Genomic DNA, 18,565 nt, shown 5'->3' with positions numbered 1-18,565 from the left:
GTCCTAATAAAGTATGGAGGGTAGTTAATAATAATGTATACATATTGTTCATTAGTTGTGACAAACGTACTGTAGTCATTTAAAATCTTAACAACAGGGGAATCTGGGCGTGCCATTAATAGAAACTCTACACTTTTGCAACTCTTCTGTAAAACTAAAATAATTTTTAAATAAAACAATATCTTTTTAAAAGTCTTTTTGGGACTCCTTTCTGCATTATTATTTTGTTTCTTCCAAAAAATACTTAATAGGTGGCAAAAATGCAATTTACAGAAACTAAAAAGGAAAGAGAATCTGAGTATCCCTATGAGGGTTAAAGAAAATAAGAGTCCAGATTTCTTTATAATAAAACTATGTATCATAGGGTATTTTTAATAAATTCTAGATAACATCCATGAAAGCAATAATTCATTCACAAATTATTTAAGTTAATGGAAAAAGTGGTGATATTTCCCATCTCATTTTATATGATTATCATAACTTTGATATCTAAATATGGTAGGAATAGACCCAAATAAATTTCACAGGGTGATATCTTGTATAAAAATACATGATTTTACAACAGTAGAATTTTAAACAAAATAAAAGCAAATGGAATACAATAATGGAAAGCTACTATATCATTACCAAATGCGAATTTTTTTTCAAATCTACAAGTTTAGTTCGAATAAGAAAAATCATTTAAGTTAATCCTTCAGATTAACATATTAATGGGAAAATAAACAATTCAATAAATACATAAATATACGAGATAGCATTTCATATTCATTTATGACTTAAAAACAAAGCATACTAGGATAAAAAATTCAATCTTTAATATAATAAAAATATTTTTAAAAACAACCATAAGAAACTTCACAACTAATAGTAAAATGTTGAACTCTTTAAAAAAATCATGAACAAAATAAAGATGCTCCCTCTCGTATCATTTATTCAATACATCATTAGAATTTTCCTCAGTGCAGAAAGACAAGATCCCACTACCCTCTCCTGCTAGAGCCTGCTGGATACATTGTTCCTCTACTGAAGGACTCTCTTAAGTTGCTGGCATGTACTTACTCCAATTTCTCTTTCCTCATCCTTTTTAAATTCACTGCAGTAAGAATTCTGAATGACCATATCATGGAAACCGAGTTCACCTATAAACTCCGAAGTTAGTATTCAATTCAAAACTCTCAACATACTTGATATTCCAGCAGCTGTTGACATAGTTAATACATTTTCTTCTCCAAACATTTTCTTCACCTATATTCTAAGACCCCCCAGGCTCTTAGAGTTCCTTGCAGTTCAAGGAATATTCATCCTCCATTGCATCTGTTGGTTTTTCTTCTCTCCCCGCATATCCTCCTCTACCTCACATGTATATCAATGTGGGTTTGTCCCTGAAAACAGCCCTATGTTCTCTTTTCTCGTTACCCTCACTTTCTTGATATCATACAGTCCCATGATTTTAAATATGACCTATATGCTGATGACTCCCCTAAGAGGTTCCAGCCTGAAGCTCTTTCCTGAACTTATATAAACTCTCAAAACTCCCTTTGTTTTAATACATCTAAAGATAAACTCCTGTTCTCAGTCCTGCTCCGTTACTTCAAGTGAAAGCAAATCCATCTTTCCAGTTGCTTGGGCCAAATTTTTTTTGAGTCATACACAACAATCCCTAACACTCCATGTATAATACTGCAGAAATGTCTCTGGTATCAACTTTAAAGCCAGAAGCCAGAATGATATTTTTAAAATGTAATTCACTTAATGCCAGTCTTCTGCTAAAAATTCTATATCTTCCCATTTCACTCAGGTTAAAATTCAGAATACTTACAAGGTCCTGTCCACACACAATTCCCTATTGCTACTGCAACGAATTCCCACAAACTCAGTAGCTCAAAACAACACAAATTAATTCTCCTATAGATCTGGAAGTCAGAAGTTTAAAATCGAGGTGTTGGCATGGCTCCCTTCTTACTGGAGGCTTCAGGTACCTCCTCAGCGTTTCCAGATTCTAGGGGCTCTTTGCACGCCTTGGCTTGCACTGCTCCCTCCATGTTCAAAGCTCATCACCCTAACCTCAAGTTCCACTGTTAAACATCTTTTTTCTGACTCTCACCCGCTTGCCTTTTCCCATGTGATTACATTGGGGTCACCTAGATAAAGCAGGCTACCTACTCTCCTAATTTCAATGTCCTTTATTTCACTACAGCTGCGTAGTCTTGTTGTTTAACATAATATATTCACAAATTCTGACAATTAAGATGTGGATATCTTTGGGGGCCATTATTCTGTCTACTCTCCTCTACAAGATCTGGGCATCCCATTACCTCTCAGTCTTCCCCTTCCACCACCACCTACTTTTTGATTCTTTTGTTCCACACTCACTTTCTCGGTCTTCCTTGAATATTCATAAGAAACCTCCTGATTGGAGTGCTTGCAGTTACTATTTCTTCTTCGTGCAAAAGAAAAGAAAAAATATATATATATCTCCACTGATAATTGCTTAGTTACCTCTTTAATTTCCTTTGGATCCTTTGCTCAGATATCACCTTCCTCGGTGAGGAAGTATCTGACCACCCCTGCTATGTCTCATCCCCCAATATTCCTCATCCCTTGCTTTATCTCTTCTTTTCTGATAGTACTTTTCAGATTCTAACATCTCCTAAGAGTAGTAGATTTATTATGTTTATTTTAACACTCCTACATTTTCCACTAAAAATGTGAGCTTCCTGACATAGGACATGTCTTTTATTCAGTGATGTGACCTAGTGAAATAACAGGTGGCTGCTCCACGCAATTATGGATTTGGGGATGAAGCAATCCCTAAGAAAAGAATAGATGACCTAAAGAAATAACTGGTAAAACACTTGAAAAATGTTTTCACAGAAATGAAATCTCACTATTATTTAGGAAAATGCAAATTAAGGTACTAGATTTGGGGGGGTTAAATAGCAAGCTTGTATGTCTAGAGCAATGGGAACTCTCATATACTGCCAGTGGGAATACGTATTGGTTAAAATTTAGGAAACTAATATGGCACTAGCTGGAAAAATTGAAGCTAGACACACACTATATAGATCAGCAGTTTTACTCCTAATAATATACTCTAAACTTATTCAATTTAAATACATATCAGGATGCATGTTCGGGTGTTCAAAGAAGTATTGCTAGTAATAAGTAAAGCTGGGGGGAGGGACATCATAGATCCATTATTAATAGTATATCACTAAATCGAAACATATTCATACAAAGAGATCCTCTGCATAACAATATGGGTTAATTTTGAAACCTATTTGAGCAAAAGAAGAAAGACACAAAAGAATATATGAATGATGATTATACCCAATTTCAGAAATATTTAAAACTCTATTATTTGGTTTAGGAATGGCTATGTAGAAGTTTGAATGGTAAAGAAAAGCAAGGCATCATTAACATAAAAAGAAGCTTATTGACACCTTCATAAGGGAGAAATGGTGTTGTTAAGAGATCCATAGAGAGGGTTTCATAAGGCTAGCAATTTTCCATTTCCACTGATTTATATTTATTCATTAAAGTGTAGATATGTGTTTTATTCAATCTTCTGTATGGATGACATTGGAAAATTAAAAAAAAATAAAGGTCAGTTAATAAGAAGAACTTATGGATAAAAAACACCAATTATCTCGTCAGTAGAAAAATTGGTAAAAGATATAAACACTCATTTAAGTAAATGGAAAATGCTTTAAACACATGAAGAAATACTCACCCTTATTTGAGATAAGAGAAATATGTTTTCATTCATAAGACTGGAAAAATTTTAAAATGATGATAATTCAGAGATTTGATACAATTGTGGAGAAATAGTCATTTTCATCCATTGCTGGTGGCATGATAAATTGAAACATCACTGGAGAGCAATTTTGCAATACCTATGAAAGTTTAAAATTTCTGAAGACTTCGCTTCAGCATCTCCACTTTTAGTCATATTCCTAAAGATATACCAGCTATGTGTGAAATAAGTTCATACTATTACTAAATGATTTTTTTAAATAACTAAACGCCTGTCAAAAGGAAAATGATAAAATAAATTTATGATACATCCACAGGAAAGAATACTATGCAGCTACTAAAGTTTTTTAAAAAATGAAGCATATCTGGGGCACCTGGGTGGCACAGCGGTTAAGTGTCTGCCTTCGGCTCAGGGCATGATCCCGGCATTCAGGGATCGAGCCCCACATCAGGCTCCTCCACTATGAGCCTGCTTCTTCCTCTCCCACTCCCCCTGCTTGTGTTCCCTCTCTAGCTAGCTGTCTCTATCTCTGTCAAATAAATAAATAAAATCTTTTTTAAAAAATTAAAAAAATTTTAAAAATTAAAAAATGAAGGGTATCTTTATGTACTGAAATTGAGACTTCTCAAGTCATATTTTTAAGTTAAAAAAACACATTATATAAGATTGCATAAAGTACATCAACATTAGTGTAAAAACAAATCAACATGTGTGTTTACATAGTTCTATAATGTCTCTTGAAACATACACTTACTGCCAAAAAACACCTGCTAAGTGCAACTGGTTCTTAGAAGAGAACTATGGATGTACGAGGATCATGGTTAGAGGCTTAGTTTTAACTGAATGCTCTACTTTGCCCTTCAAATTTTATACAAAGTGAACACATTATTGACTCAATATATAAACTGAATAACGAACACATAACAAAATAAATTTGACAACTCTATGATGTAGTAGAAATACCGCTGGGGCACCTGGGTGGCTCAGTCAGTTAGGCAACCGCCTGACTCTCAGGTCGTAATCCCAAGGTCCTGGTATCAAATCCCAGGATAGGCTTCCTGCTCAGCAGGGGGTCTGCTTCTCCCTCTCCCTCTGCTCCTCCCCCTGCTCATGCTCTCCTCCTCAAATAAACAAATAAAATCTTTAAAAAAAAAAGGAAAGAAAAAGGAATATCCCTGTTACCCACGCAATTTTAGTTTTCTGTTGCTATCATTCAGAAAAGCCAGCTAACATTCATTGTACTGCTTAAATGAGAATATAATTTTTTTGGTGAGGTAACACACATCATATTAATAACAATAAGAATATTATTATTAATAATGGTGTAATGAGGTTAATAGGGGTTAGCATTTACTCTGGAGTCACACTTTCTGGGTTAGAACTCCAGCTCTACAATTTACCTGATTGGTGCCCTTAGACAACTTATTTAGACAATAAGGACATATTTTTCTTACTTGTAAATGAGAGCTAATAAAAAACTACCTGATGCAATTACTAGAATATTAAGTAATAATTAAACAAATTTTATAATTATAATTATCAGGATGTTTCAGATTATTATAAATTATATCATAAAACTATATGTAATAATATTTGCACCATATTTTTTTCCAGAAGTGTGTTAAATATTAGTGGCATGAAAGGTGTTATTATTTTTTTAAATTGTTTTACTTCTGTTGGTGATTTAAGTGAATATACTCTTTTTGTTTGGTGATTATGATTATGTATGATGCTGTCAGTTTAATAGATATTTTCAATTCTAATTGTTTTTAATTTTTTAAAGATTTATTTATTTATTTATTTATTTATTTATTTATTCATTCATTCATTCATTTGAGAGAGAGCACGGGGCGGGGGAGGGAAGAGACTCCCCCCTGAGCAGGGATCCCAATGTGGGGCTTGATCCCAGAACTCTGGGAATATGACCCCAGCCGTAGGCAGACACTGAACCTACTGAGCCACCCAGGAGCCCCTTCAATTCTAATTTTTAATAAGGAAAGTGAGCGATTCTGTTGTGCACATTCACATCCTCTCTTTCTGTCCACATCATAATATCGTATCTCTAGCTCTTCATCATTTCAAAAGATCTCTCACTCTTCACTATTCTGTCTCATTAATAAGATGCCTATGAGAAACCGGTGTGTTGCCTTCCTCTGTCTAAACCAAAGCTAGCTATCTGACTGCCATTCGTCTCAGATTATTAGAGTACCTCTCTCCTTGGTCCACACTGTTTTTTAAGTTGCTACACTTGTCTTTTGGTTGCGTTTCCTTTACACAACAAGATTAGTCACCTATTCCTGGAACTTTTTCTCTCCTTTGGCCTCTATAATAATCCTAGTCTTAACCGTCTTCCCCACTACCCAGCTTTTCCTTCTCTGCCTCTACCTCTATGTTACTTGATTTTTAATAAAAAATCATGTCCTTGATCTTTACTTTATCTCTTTACTTTACCTCTTCATTGTTTCTCTTCAACTCAACCATCAAGGATACGGAAGCTCAGTCCGTTCACGACTCACAACTCCGATCCTTCTGCTATGCTAGACTCAGAATAGTCAAACACGTACGTACAAACTAAATTTGGTGCTAGATTTGATGCAGGTTTGTGACAAAATTGGTGTCAAGGAAAAGTGAAAAACTCAGTGGTCTCAGAGTTTTTGGCGGGTACTTGGAAGACACAACACTGAACTGAGAAGTTCACTGATGGAATTTAAGCTAAACAGCAGCCAAAATAGGAAATGTTTCCTTAGAAAAATGTCTATAATAGTACATGTTCTTACTTGGTAAAATTTCCTACTTGGTAAAATAATTTTAGTACTGGGCTAAGAGTTAACATCTTAATTTAAAATTCTAAATTTAATAGTTTTATATAATCCATAAACACATAAAGTATGGTTTAAAATGTTAAGTTAGTGAAAGAATTTTACCTAAAGAGGGAATCTGAAATTTACATAAAATATCCTTTGTCTATTGTAGATTAGGGTTCTAAAGAGACAACCAAAGGTGAGTATATCATATCCCAGCAAAATTATTACTTTCTTTACTTTTTCTTTTTTAGAATATTTACTTATTTATTTCAAAGTGAGAGAGAGAGAGAGAGAGAAAGAGAGAAAGCATACCCGCATTGGAGAGGGGCAGAGGGAGAGAGAGAGAAGCAGACCCCCACTGAGCAGGAGTCCCACGCACACATGTGGCTTGATCCCAGGACCCCAAGCTCATAACCTGAGCCGAAATCCAGAGTCAGATGCTTAACCAACTGAGCCACCCAGGGGCCCCTGCTCCCTTTTCTAAATTTAGTCCATCTATATGGAAACTTACATGTTCATACTGTTCTTTATTTTAGCTTTTAGTTACAATTATGAGTAGCCATGGAACAGTTACCCAATTAACATCACAATAATAATAATGGCAATAATACTAATAATGATAATAAAACAAAATATTAAAGTTAAATAATATTCTTTAATAAAATGAATGTGAAAATATAACTATATTATGTGAAAATTTAAGAATTCACTTCAGAAAATTTATTAAAGTTTCCCTTCCTTTTCATGCTTTAATAAGAAGCAACTGAGAATTTGAATATATGAACATATATCCGAGTATGAGGCACTGATGAGCAAACACTAACATACCATCCCACTTTTTCATTTTCTTTACTGAAAAGAACATTATTCTTCAGTTCAATGGGGACAAAATTTAATTGAATATATAATTATGTATTGTCTCCAAGAAAGAAAATGAGAGGCCTTTGGTAGAAATTCATAATACCATAATAATAATTTCCCATGCTTTATGACCATTACACATGCACCTGTTACTGATAAATTACATTGAGATATTTTCTGCTGAGCAAATTTATGTGAGATTTAATATATTTTTTCATCTACAGAGATTTCTCTCACGTTTTTGCTCAAAGTAATTAACTCAATTTTCACATAATCTTCATTATAAAATGATTATGTTTCTTAAAAGTTTATATTTGAAAAATGATGGGTCAAATTGTAGATTTAAATTTTTATTTGATTTGACAATTTAAATAATAGGTAAAGTTTTTCCATATTTATTTGACACAGAGGAATTTTGAGTCATACTGTATTATCAGTCTATTATTATTTTGAATAATATCTACTTGTATCTACTTCCAAGAATTACTAGTCTTCATGATTCATTGGCCTAACATTACAGAAAAAAAAATTAGAAAATAAATCCATAATTTTCTTTTATCTAAAATGTATTCCAATAAAAATAAGTTCAAGGGATATACCATAGGGAGGTAGATTTTTAAAGATGTTATGTGACTAGCTGAAGAAACATGAAAAGAGAAGAAGCTTCTGTGGGAGGGATTAATAAAATGGTGAACATAAGACAGGAATTTACAAAAGGAAGGCTCTGGTGGGAAAGAAGAGATCACAACATTCATAGCATCTCTGGGTCAGTAACTCAAGGGGGAAAAAAACGGAGAATGGGAGGGTAGACTTCCCACAAATCCCTCAATGACAGTATGGGCAGTGGAGTGTGGTAAATGTGTTTAGGTGGTGTGTGTGTGTATGTGTGTGTTTCATGAAGGCTATAAAATGAAGCCATGACACATATACATGAATAATCTTGACATTTGGTAATACGTCACATAAATAACTTTATGGGAGAGTGTAGTAAACATGTTAACACTACTACCAGTAAGAACTTAGAAGCAAAAGGATGATTGTGGTTGATTTTACACATGAGCATCCCATACTTAATTCTATTTATCTTGTTTATTTTTTTTTAACATTCAACATTGGACATTTTGCTTTTTTGCTATATTTTGAAACTGCTAAAAGGGAGCCTATTTCTTATTATTTTAAATGGGAAAAAATATAATGCTCACACATTGTACCTAAACTGAAAACCAAGTTCCTAAAAAGTAACCAGAGTACAGTAAAACCTGTATAATATGAATAATATGCTATAATGTTAATATGTAAAATACTTACACCCATATTACTAATCACCTAAAGGTTAATATGAATGAACATGGATCCTCTGTGTGCTTATAAATCTTGGATATACATTCTTTTTGACAACCTTTGTTATCTTCAAACAATCTATATGTGGTTTTGAAGTTTTATCTTCAATGCAAGTGTATTTGGAATGCAACTCAATACCTTCCTAAATATTGCTTTGTTAATATATTATAGTGAACTTTGAGAATGTAAGCATATTTTCCCTATATAACTGCTGGCTGAAATATCATTGTATTGAAAGATATAAATATTGTATGCATTTTGAGAATTAAAAACCAAGAGGTGGTCTGCCTGGAAAATAGTATCAACATTCTGCAGGGCATGTGTCTATTTAAAAATGCTTTTATTACGTCTTGATTGAGGATTGGTGTAAAAATGTCTTAAGATACTCTAGTGCATATTCACTCTATTTTGTGGTCTTTATATATCAGAGAAATAATGTATTTATTTATCCCAAAGTCTGAATGTCCCTTCATCAAAAAAGTCTATAACCATCTAATCTAAAGGAGTCTCTGTCAATATCTATCAAATCATGATTTATCTTCTTCCAGGACTTTTTCTATTTAAAATTACCTACTGAGTTATTTGTTTCATGCCTCATTCTTTTAATGGCTGTAATTAATAAGATCCAAATAGAAAAGAACTGTATACCAACACTCTACCCACCCCCATCCCACCACTAAAATCAGGTCTATATATATTGAGCAGCTAAACAGTTTTCTGTTGTTGTTTTTGTTTTTGAATGTAGGTCTTTCTGGTCATGTTTGGATTTTTTAAAAAAATAGTCACCTGGAATTTTTAGTTTCAACAATATCATTAAAGTTATTAAAATATCCAACTCTCTGAGGAGAACATTCAATGTCCATTAAAATGTTTGCAATTCTCTGAACTCTTATGTAGCGTAAGTTTCTCCACATACTCGATTCAGATCTGTTCACCCCAGGAAGACTGCAGTGGGGAGGCTGGGGGAGCTTCTTTTCTCTATCCTAGTTCCAACTACTCTATCTCCATTGTAACCAGGTTTGACTTGATTGTAACCATATAGCAAAAGGAGCATGGTCTAATATGATGGGCACAGTTGGTATTTCTGGTATTCTGTTTAAAGTTGGGTTAGTCTTTCATGGACCATGTTTTTTTCAGTTTTGGGAAGCTCTCTCTTCTGGAAATTCCCAGTAAGCACCTTTTATGAGGCATTGTACATCAAAAGACCGCCAAAGAAATAAACCGATAAATAAAAAATAAAAGTATATACCTTGACTCTCCAATCTCAACTTTTAATAACATTGATTTATGTCATGCAAATCCCAAAACTGTTTTATTTCCACTTTACTTACAAGTACGGCAGAGAGAGAACATGGGGATATTTGGCACTTATCTTTCTGTTCTTGGCTTTTGGATTCTGTGCTCTATCAGAGATTAAAAGAGCCCATAACTTGCTGTTACCTTTATTTATTATTTTCTCCTTCTCTTAAAGGTAGATACTTTGTGAGCAGAGAAATTATATTTTTGCCACCATATACTTAATAATAGAGTAGTAGTACCTGAGTAGTACACCTTCTAGATATTTATTGAAAGAATGAATGCATACTTCATTCCTAGGAGGTCTGTGGAGCCCACAAGTCTACAGAGAAGGATGATCAAGAGGCTGGAGCCAAATGTATGCCTTAAGGATTAGATAGAACATAAAGGAGAGGGGACCTTGAAAGAAATCTAAGTTCCAAAAAGTGAATACTCATGGCAACTCTGGAAGGAAGAAATAAAATTATAACTGAGAGCAGGTTCAGAAGCAGGAAACAGAAAGAACTAAAATAAAAATGGAGCTGTTTAGGAAAATGTAAGCGACTTGCAAACTAGGACAGGGTTTCTCCGATTTGGCACTACCTATGCTTAGAACTAGAAAATTCTATAAAGTCTGTCCTGTGCATTTTAGGATTTTTAGCAGTATCCTTGGATTCTGCCAACTAGATGCCAATAGCACCACCTCACCTGCCACCATCTGGTTGTTTTCATTGTATCAAGAAATATAGATAGTTACCCTAATTACTTTTAAAGTATTATTATGTTTTCACTTCCTGGAGTGAATTGTCTTACTATGCTGACTCAGAATCAGGTTTATTGTTATCCAAGGACGTTATTAAATTTTTGGTGTTTTGGGATTTTTCTCAGTATATGGTTTTGATTAAAAATCTAATTTTAACATGCTGTTTCTCCATTTGAGAATAATTATATGAAATGCAGACAAAATTTTTGCAGTAAATAAAATTAGTATTTCTCTTAGAACTGTATATCTGTTACAGCTTAAAGCAAATTCAAGAGTATCTAGTTTAATGTCATTATTTATTTCATTTGAATACTTGGAACCTGGAGATTCAAAATTATGTGTCCAGGGCAACAGAATCAGGCAGTAAGAAACTGTGATTTAAAGTTGTGCTTAGAAAATACATAGCCATCCAAGCCTCACTCAAGAGAATAGAAAAATCTAAAATGCAGTTTTTATACTCTCACCTCAAGAAGCTGGAACTGGAACAGAAGAATAGGCCTAACCCACGCATGAGAAGGCAGGTGATCAAGATTAGAGCAGAGATCAATGAATTAGAAACCAGGAGCACAGTAGAGCAGATCAACAGAACTAGAAGCTGGTTCTTTGAGAGAATAAATAAGATCGATAAGCCACTGGCCAGACTTATTCAAAAGAATAGAGAAAGGACCCAAATTAATAAAATTATGAATGAAAGGGGAGAGATAACAACCAACACCAATGAAATAGAAAGGATCATTAGAAACTTTTATCAACAGCTTTATGCCAATAAATTAAACAACCTGGAAGAACTGGATGCCTTCCTGGAAACCTATAAACTACCAAGACTGAAACAGGAAGAAATTGATTATATAAACAGACCAATTAATTATGAAGAGATTGAAGCAGTGATCAAAAACCTCCCCAAAAAACAAGAGTCCAGGGCCTGACGGATTTCCCGGGGAAGTCTACCAAACATTCAAAGAAGAAATAATACCTATTCTCCTGAAGCTGTTTCAAAAAATAAAAACAGAAGGAAAACTACCAAACTCATTTTATGAGGCCAATATTACCTTGATCCCCAAACCAGGCAAAGACCCCATCAAAAAGGAAAATTACAGACCAATTTCCCTGATGAAGATGGATGTCAAAATTCTCAACAAGATCCTAGCTAATAGGATCCAAAAGTACATTAAAAGGATTATCCATCAAGACCAAGTGGGATTCATCCCTGGAATGCAAGCGTGGTTCAACATTCGCAAATTGATCAGTGTGATAGATCATATCAACAAGAAAAGAGTCAAGAACGATATGATCCTCTCAATTGATGCAGAAAAAGCATTTGACAAAATACAGCATCCTTTCCTGATTAAAACCCTTCAGAGTGTAGGGATAGAGGGTACATTCCTCAATTTCATAAAAACCGTCTATGAAAAGCCTACAGCGAATATCATTCTCAATGGGGAAAAGCTGAAAGCCTTTCCCTCAAGATCAGGATCACAACAAGGATGCCCACTCTCACCATTATTATTCAACATAGTACTAGAAGTCCTTGCAACAGCAATCAGACAACAAAAAGGGATAAAAGGTATCCAAATCGGCAAAGAAGAAGTCAAATTGTCTCTCTTCGCAGATGACATGATACTCTATATAGAAAACCCAAAGACTCCACCCCCAAACTACTAGAAGCCATAGAACAATTCAGTAATGTGGCGGGATACAAAATCAATGCTCAGAAATCAGTTGCATTTCTATACACGAATAATGAGACTGAAGAAAGAGAAATTAGGGAATCCATCCATTTACAATAGCACCAAAAATCATATGTTATCTTGCTATTAACTTAACCAGAGACGTAAAGGATCTATATTCTAGAAACTACAAATCACTCTTGAAAGGCATTGAAGAAGACACAAAAAGATGGAAAAATATTCCATGCTCATGGATTGGAGAATAAACATAGTTAAAATGTCTATGCTACCCAGAGCAGTCTACACTTTCAATGCCATCCTGATCAAAATACCAATGACATTTTTTAAAGAACTGGAACAAACAGCCCTTAAATTTGTGTGGAACCAGAAAAGACCCCGAATCTCCAAGGAATTGCTGAAAAGGAAAAATAAAGCTGGGGGCATCACGTTGCCAGACTTCAAGCTATACTACAAAGCTGTGATCACAAAGACAGCATGGTACTGGCACAAAAACAGACACATAGACCAAGTAAATGGTGCTGTGAAAATTGGACAGCTATATGCAAGAGAATGAAACTTGACCACTCTCACACCATACACAAAGATAAACTCCAAAGGGTTGAAAGACCTCAATGTGAGACAGGAATCCATCAAAATCCTAGAGGAGAACATAGGCTGCAACCTCTTTGACATTGGCCACAGGAACTTTTTTCATGACACATCTCCAAAGGCAAGAGAAACAAAAGAAAAAATGAACGTGTGGGACTTCATCAAGATAAAAAGCTTCTGCACAGCCAGGGAAACAGTCAAAAAAACTAAGAGGCAGCCCATGGAATACGAGAAGATATTTGCAAATGACACTACAGATAAAAGACTTGTATCCAAGATCTACAAAGAACTTCTCAAACTCAATACATGTGAAACAAATAATCAAATCAATAAATGGGCAGAAGATATGAATAGACACTTTTCCAACGAAGACATACAAATGGCTAACAGACACATGAAAAAATGTTCAAAATCATTAGCCATCAGGGAAATTCAAATCAAAACCACACTAAGATACCACCTTACGCCAGTTAGAATGGCAAAAATGGACAAGGCAAGAAACAATTGTTGGAGAGGATGTGGAGAAAGGGGAACCTTCTTACACACTTGGTGGGAATGCAAGTTGGTACAGCCACTTTGGAAAACAGTGTGGAGGTCCCTTAAAAAGTTAAAAATTGAGCTACCCTATGATCCAGCCATTGCACTACTGGGTATTTACCCCAAAGATACAGACGTAGTGAAGAGAAGGGCCATATGCACCCCAATGTTCATAGCAGCATTGTCCACAATAGCTAAATCATGGAAGGAGCCGAGATGCCCTGCAACAGATGACTGGATTAAGAAGTTGTGGGGGGTAAACAGAAGGGGGAATGAACCATGAGAGACTGTGGACTCTGGGAAACAAACTGAGGGCTTCAGAGGGGTGGGTGGTGGGGGATTGGGATAGGCTGGTGATGGGTATTAAGGAGGGCACATATTGCATGGCGCACTGGGTGTTATATGCAAGTAATGAATCATGGAACATTGCATCAAGAACTGGGGATGTATTGTATGATGACTAATATAACAAAATAAATATTATTTAAAAAAATAAATAAAGTTGTGCTTAAACTGATAAAAATAGTTTATAATCACAGTGTTTTTCAAATCTTAAATTGTAATACAACTATAGAAGGTTGCAAAATGAAAGCAACATCGTACAGAAGTAGATTACTTGAAGTTCAAGTTTTAAACCCCTTGCTATGGAAGGTAGTCAATTTTGTGATTATCTCACTGAAAAGAAAGAAGAATTTACAACAAATATATCTTGGGTTAGAATGTATTTGATTGAATGATGTAGAAGAAAATTTTGATCATTGAGAGCTAAACAAAAAAATGCTTTGAGTTCATTTTTGGTTGGCTTTGTTTCTCAATAACTGTGAGAAAAACAGTGGTAAGAAACAAGGTTACATTCTAGCTCCTCTGATTATTGGTTCTGTGCTTGCTTTTCCTAAGCTTCCCTCTGCTTTTACCCAATGAGAAGCAATTGGTTTTTCCTTCTGTTTTAACCCCTTAAGTAGTAATGGGCTTTTATCTGAGAAGTTATATGCCATCCATTCTTGATTGGATTTGGTTGGCAAATTGTTCGGTATTTAAATTTTCTTTAAAGATTATTTACTTATTTGACAGAGAAAGAGAGAGAGAATATGCAAGCAGGGGGAGCAGGAGAGGGAGATGTGGGGCTCAATATGAGGACCCTAGGATCATGACCTAAACCAAAGACAGACGCTTAATGGACTGAGCCACCCAGGTGCCTCAAATTGTTTAGTATTTTTAAAAAATGTTTTTCCTCTTCATACATGTGCTTTCAGCCTTGTCCTCACTCCATCAGTATAATCCTCTCTTCTCTGTTCTTATTCTGAGTTCCCCAAATATTTCCCACCTACAATGGGATGTCTATCATCTTCCCATATGTCAAGAAATTAGAACATGTATTACTACTGCATCTAAACTAACCTAGAGACATTGACTCACTTAGCATCGGTATTACATTTCTACTTTAAAGGTAGTAATAACTGGAAGTGAAATTTCTGAAAGAAAGAATATATAATAAATTTATTGTAAGTACTGTTGGAAAGAATATTTAGGGGATTTAAATTTTTTATATTCATTTTAATGTATGTTTATTAAAATATTCTATATTGCACATTGCCTTTTTGACATATACAGGTCTGAATGTTTACATCTAAATACGGTTTTTTATTTGCTTTTATCAAGCAGAGTAAAGAAGAATAAAATTTGGGTTGTATATCAAGGTGTATATACCTTAGTATTTACCAGCTTTAATTGCCCACAGGGATTTAAATTCTAGACTAGTTTTCCCCACCAAAGAGCCAAGTAGTACCAGATGATTCTGGGAATTCAATCTAGTGCAACTTGGGTCGATTCAGTCAACTAAATGTTAAGCTCTACTCAAAGAACTAGAGACAAAGGGAGGTATGAAGTAAAGGTCTTTGATCTCAAGGTGTTGACATTCTTCTGGGAGAGAACAAATTAAAGTACATAAGAAGTCACTTGACTATCATGTGAGAGTTTATAATGTTATGGTAATTTATCAACACTTATAAATCCTCATTAAAATGCACTAGATGATGGAAAATACATGCAAATAAGCCAAATAAGTGCTATGTTCAGGAAGAACCAAAGGAAACTATTTATTTTAGGTTTCTTTGGTCTAGATTTCTGTTATTACATTTTCACGTGCTTGCTTTCATACACTAAATTTGCATATCACAGCAACCATAAAATTTACGTTAACCCTCTGACCTTAGGCATCCAGTCAGATACGACCTGTGATAAGTCTGGCTACGATGTGCCTTCTCATAAGATCGCTCATATTGCTATTGTTTTTCCTTCTCCTTCTAATCAACACAATATTTAACCTTTAATATCATCTTTGTCATATTGCCAGACATTTAAAAAGGACTGAAGTAATTGGAACATGAAAAAACATATCCGAGTGTTTTAAAATCAATGAAAAAATATTTTCAAAAACATTATTTTCAAAAACAGTTTAAAAATAGTTTTTCTTAGAGGATAAACGCTATTAACACAATTTTAATTATTTGAACAAAGCTATTTAAGGTTAGGTTAATATAAAATTCTCCATCATGGTAATGTATCATAATTTTACAGTGTTAACAAATGATGTATTAACATGTGATTATATTTGGTTTTATTTTGCTAGTGTATTTCTCTGTTTCTTTGATACATTTTCGTACTGTCCATAAAAATAACCATGACTATGAACATGAATTCATTCTTAAGACATTATCTAACTTCTAGTACATTCAGATAGTGCCAAAAGAGAAAACTAAAAATGAATACAATGTAGTATATAGAAGCATTCATTTTTACTTTTCATTCCACTCCCAACCACAACTAATTTTCCTCACTTTTATAATTGAATAGGATGAAAACTTGTCTCTGCACACATATCACAATAAGCAAACTACTTCTACCTGCTTGTCTTCTATTTATTTTTCCTTTATATAAATGTGCCCATAGTGACACTTAAAGAAAAATAAATAACACTCATATCTGGAATAAGTTTTCTTATAAAAAAGCTATTTTGGGGAGCCTCAGGTCATACTTTTAACGACATTTGCTTTTTCATTCTGTGGAATATTAAACAACTTTTAAACGTCTTTTCTTCCTTGCTGAAATCAAGAGCAATTTGAAATATATATAGTGATTTTAAATGGCTATATTGACATACAGTTCTCTCACTATGATTGATTTCTATAGTTTTCTATCATTGATTTCTAACTACAACTTCTAAAAGGGCAATTTTTAGTACTTCTTTAATCCATAAGGAAGAGGACAGAATTAATTCCAGCAAATGAATTTTTTTTTTTTTAAGATTTTATTTATTTATGTGACAGAGAGACAGCCAGCGAGAGAGGGAACACAGCAAGCGAGTGAGAGAGGAAGAAGCAGGCTCCCAGCAGAAGAGCCCGATGTGGGACTCGATCCCGGAACGCCGGGATCACGCCCTGAGTCGAAGGCAGACGCTTTAACGACGCGCTACCCAGGCGCCCCACCAGCAAATGAATTTCTACCTTTATCATGCTGTGTTTGTGTATTTCATAGTTTTTCAAATTATAATTTGTATTCCATAAACAATTATTGCTTTAGGGATATTTAGAGAATCAAATTTATTAGAATGATGATCTTAAAAACCTTCAAATTTCCTAAGACATATAAAGAAAGAATGTAAATATTTGTCATTTCAATGTAGACTTACCTTGCCCACGTATTGATAATCAGATCCTGTATATTCCTCCAGTAAGAAAAATTGATTCCACATCCACCCACGTTTTTGACGATGCAGAATTTTGCCATCACTCCTTGGTACACGTGCACCTAAAATTCTTTTCTGGGGCACAGGAGTCCTTCTGAACATTATCTCTGGAGAACAGAAATGTGGCAGGCATACCCAGAGTAGAAATAGTACCAAAAATTGATATATTGTCATAGTTCACTTCTTGAAAATTTCCAACGTGGACGAAGAGAAAGCAGTCTTATTTTATTGGGTTGAATTTTACTGTGTTTCAACTGGCTTCCAACATCTCATCAACGTTTTGGACATGTTTCCAAAAGCTTTAAACAAACAAACAAATAAAAAAAGTCAGTGGACAACATTTTGAATGTTACCTGTCACTTTAAACTTAAAGTGATAAAAATTAACTAATAGCAGCCAAAATATTTACTTTCCCTCTTTTATATAAAATAATGAGTAGTTTTGGGAGACATTACTTGTCTAGTAACATGTCTAAATTTACAAAAAGATAATGGTAAATAACTTCCTTCAAACAAATTCTAAGGAAGGAACATATAATGCTTTCATTTATTTTTTCTTTTGCCATAAAAGTTTTCAGGAATTATAATACCTATATAAAGTGAAGATGTAGTTCATTTTGCATGTCAATTTTTCAGAGTAACTTAACATAAAACATTGAAAACAAAATAGTGACTTAAATAAACTATAGAAAACATGAATCTGTTGTGCAATGCAAGGATATTTAAATGGTTTTTATATATTAGTTTTTTAGATGGGGGAGAGGGAGAGAGTGGGGACGGGTGGGAGTTGGGGCATGTGATTTTATTTGGTTTTATTTTGCTAGTGTGTTTCTCTGTTTCCTGCCTCCTTTAGGTCCTTCTTGAAACCTCCCCTTATATTCCATATATACGAATATACTACAAGGGCTTTACTTATTTATTGGGGATATATTCTGTCTCCCTGCTATAATCCCATGGGTTGTTTTGCTGCTGTATTCAGTGTCTTCAACAGACTTCACACATAGATGATCAATAAATATTTGAATTGAATGAATGAATACACTGTAAGTTGATTCAAAAATCCGAGTACTATCCCCTTCTCTATATAGTTATGCCCCAACATTTATGTATGGAAATATGTATTTTGAAATCATAGTTATTTTATTCTTCATTTATATTATTGTTAATCCTAACGATATTATTTTTATTTTAAAATCTTCCCCGTAGA

The 18,565-nt window shown here is 34.2% G+C and overlaps 1 protein-coding gene across 2 annotated transcripts in view; it reads right to left on the bottom strand.

Moving 5' to 3' along the window:
- LOC103664871 (cadherin-10) overlaps positions 1 to 17,533 on the bottom strand; it is a 110,890-nt gene extending 93,357 nt beyond the window's left edge. For both annotated transcript variants that reach the window (XM_040630525.1, XM_040630526.1), the window contains exon 1: positions 17,303 to 17,533. In XM_040630525.1, coding sequence (XP_040486459.1) covers positions 17,303 to 17,533 — 231 coding nt within the window. The remainder of the gene's footprint in view (positions 1 to 17,302) is intronic.
- Between the last annotated feature and the right edge of the window lie 1,032 nt (positions 17,534 to 18,565).

The sequence above is a fragment of the Ursus maritimus genome, unplaced genomic scaffold (assembly GCF_017311325.1).
Source record: "Ursus maritimus isolate PB19 unplaced genomic scaffold, ASM1731132v1 scaffold_15, whole genome shotgun sequence".
Taxonomy (NCBI): Eukaryota; Metazoa; Chordata; class Mammalia; order Carnivora; family Ursidae; genus Ursus; species Ursus maritimus.
This window is presented reverse-complemented; position numbering and strand designations above follow the sequence as displayed.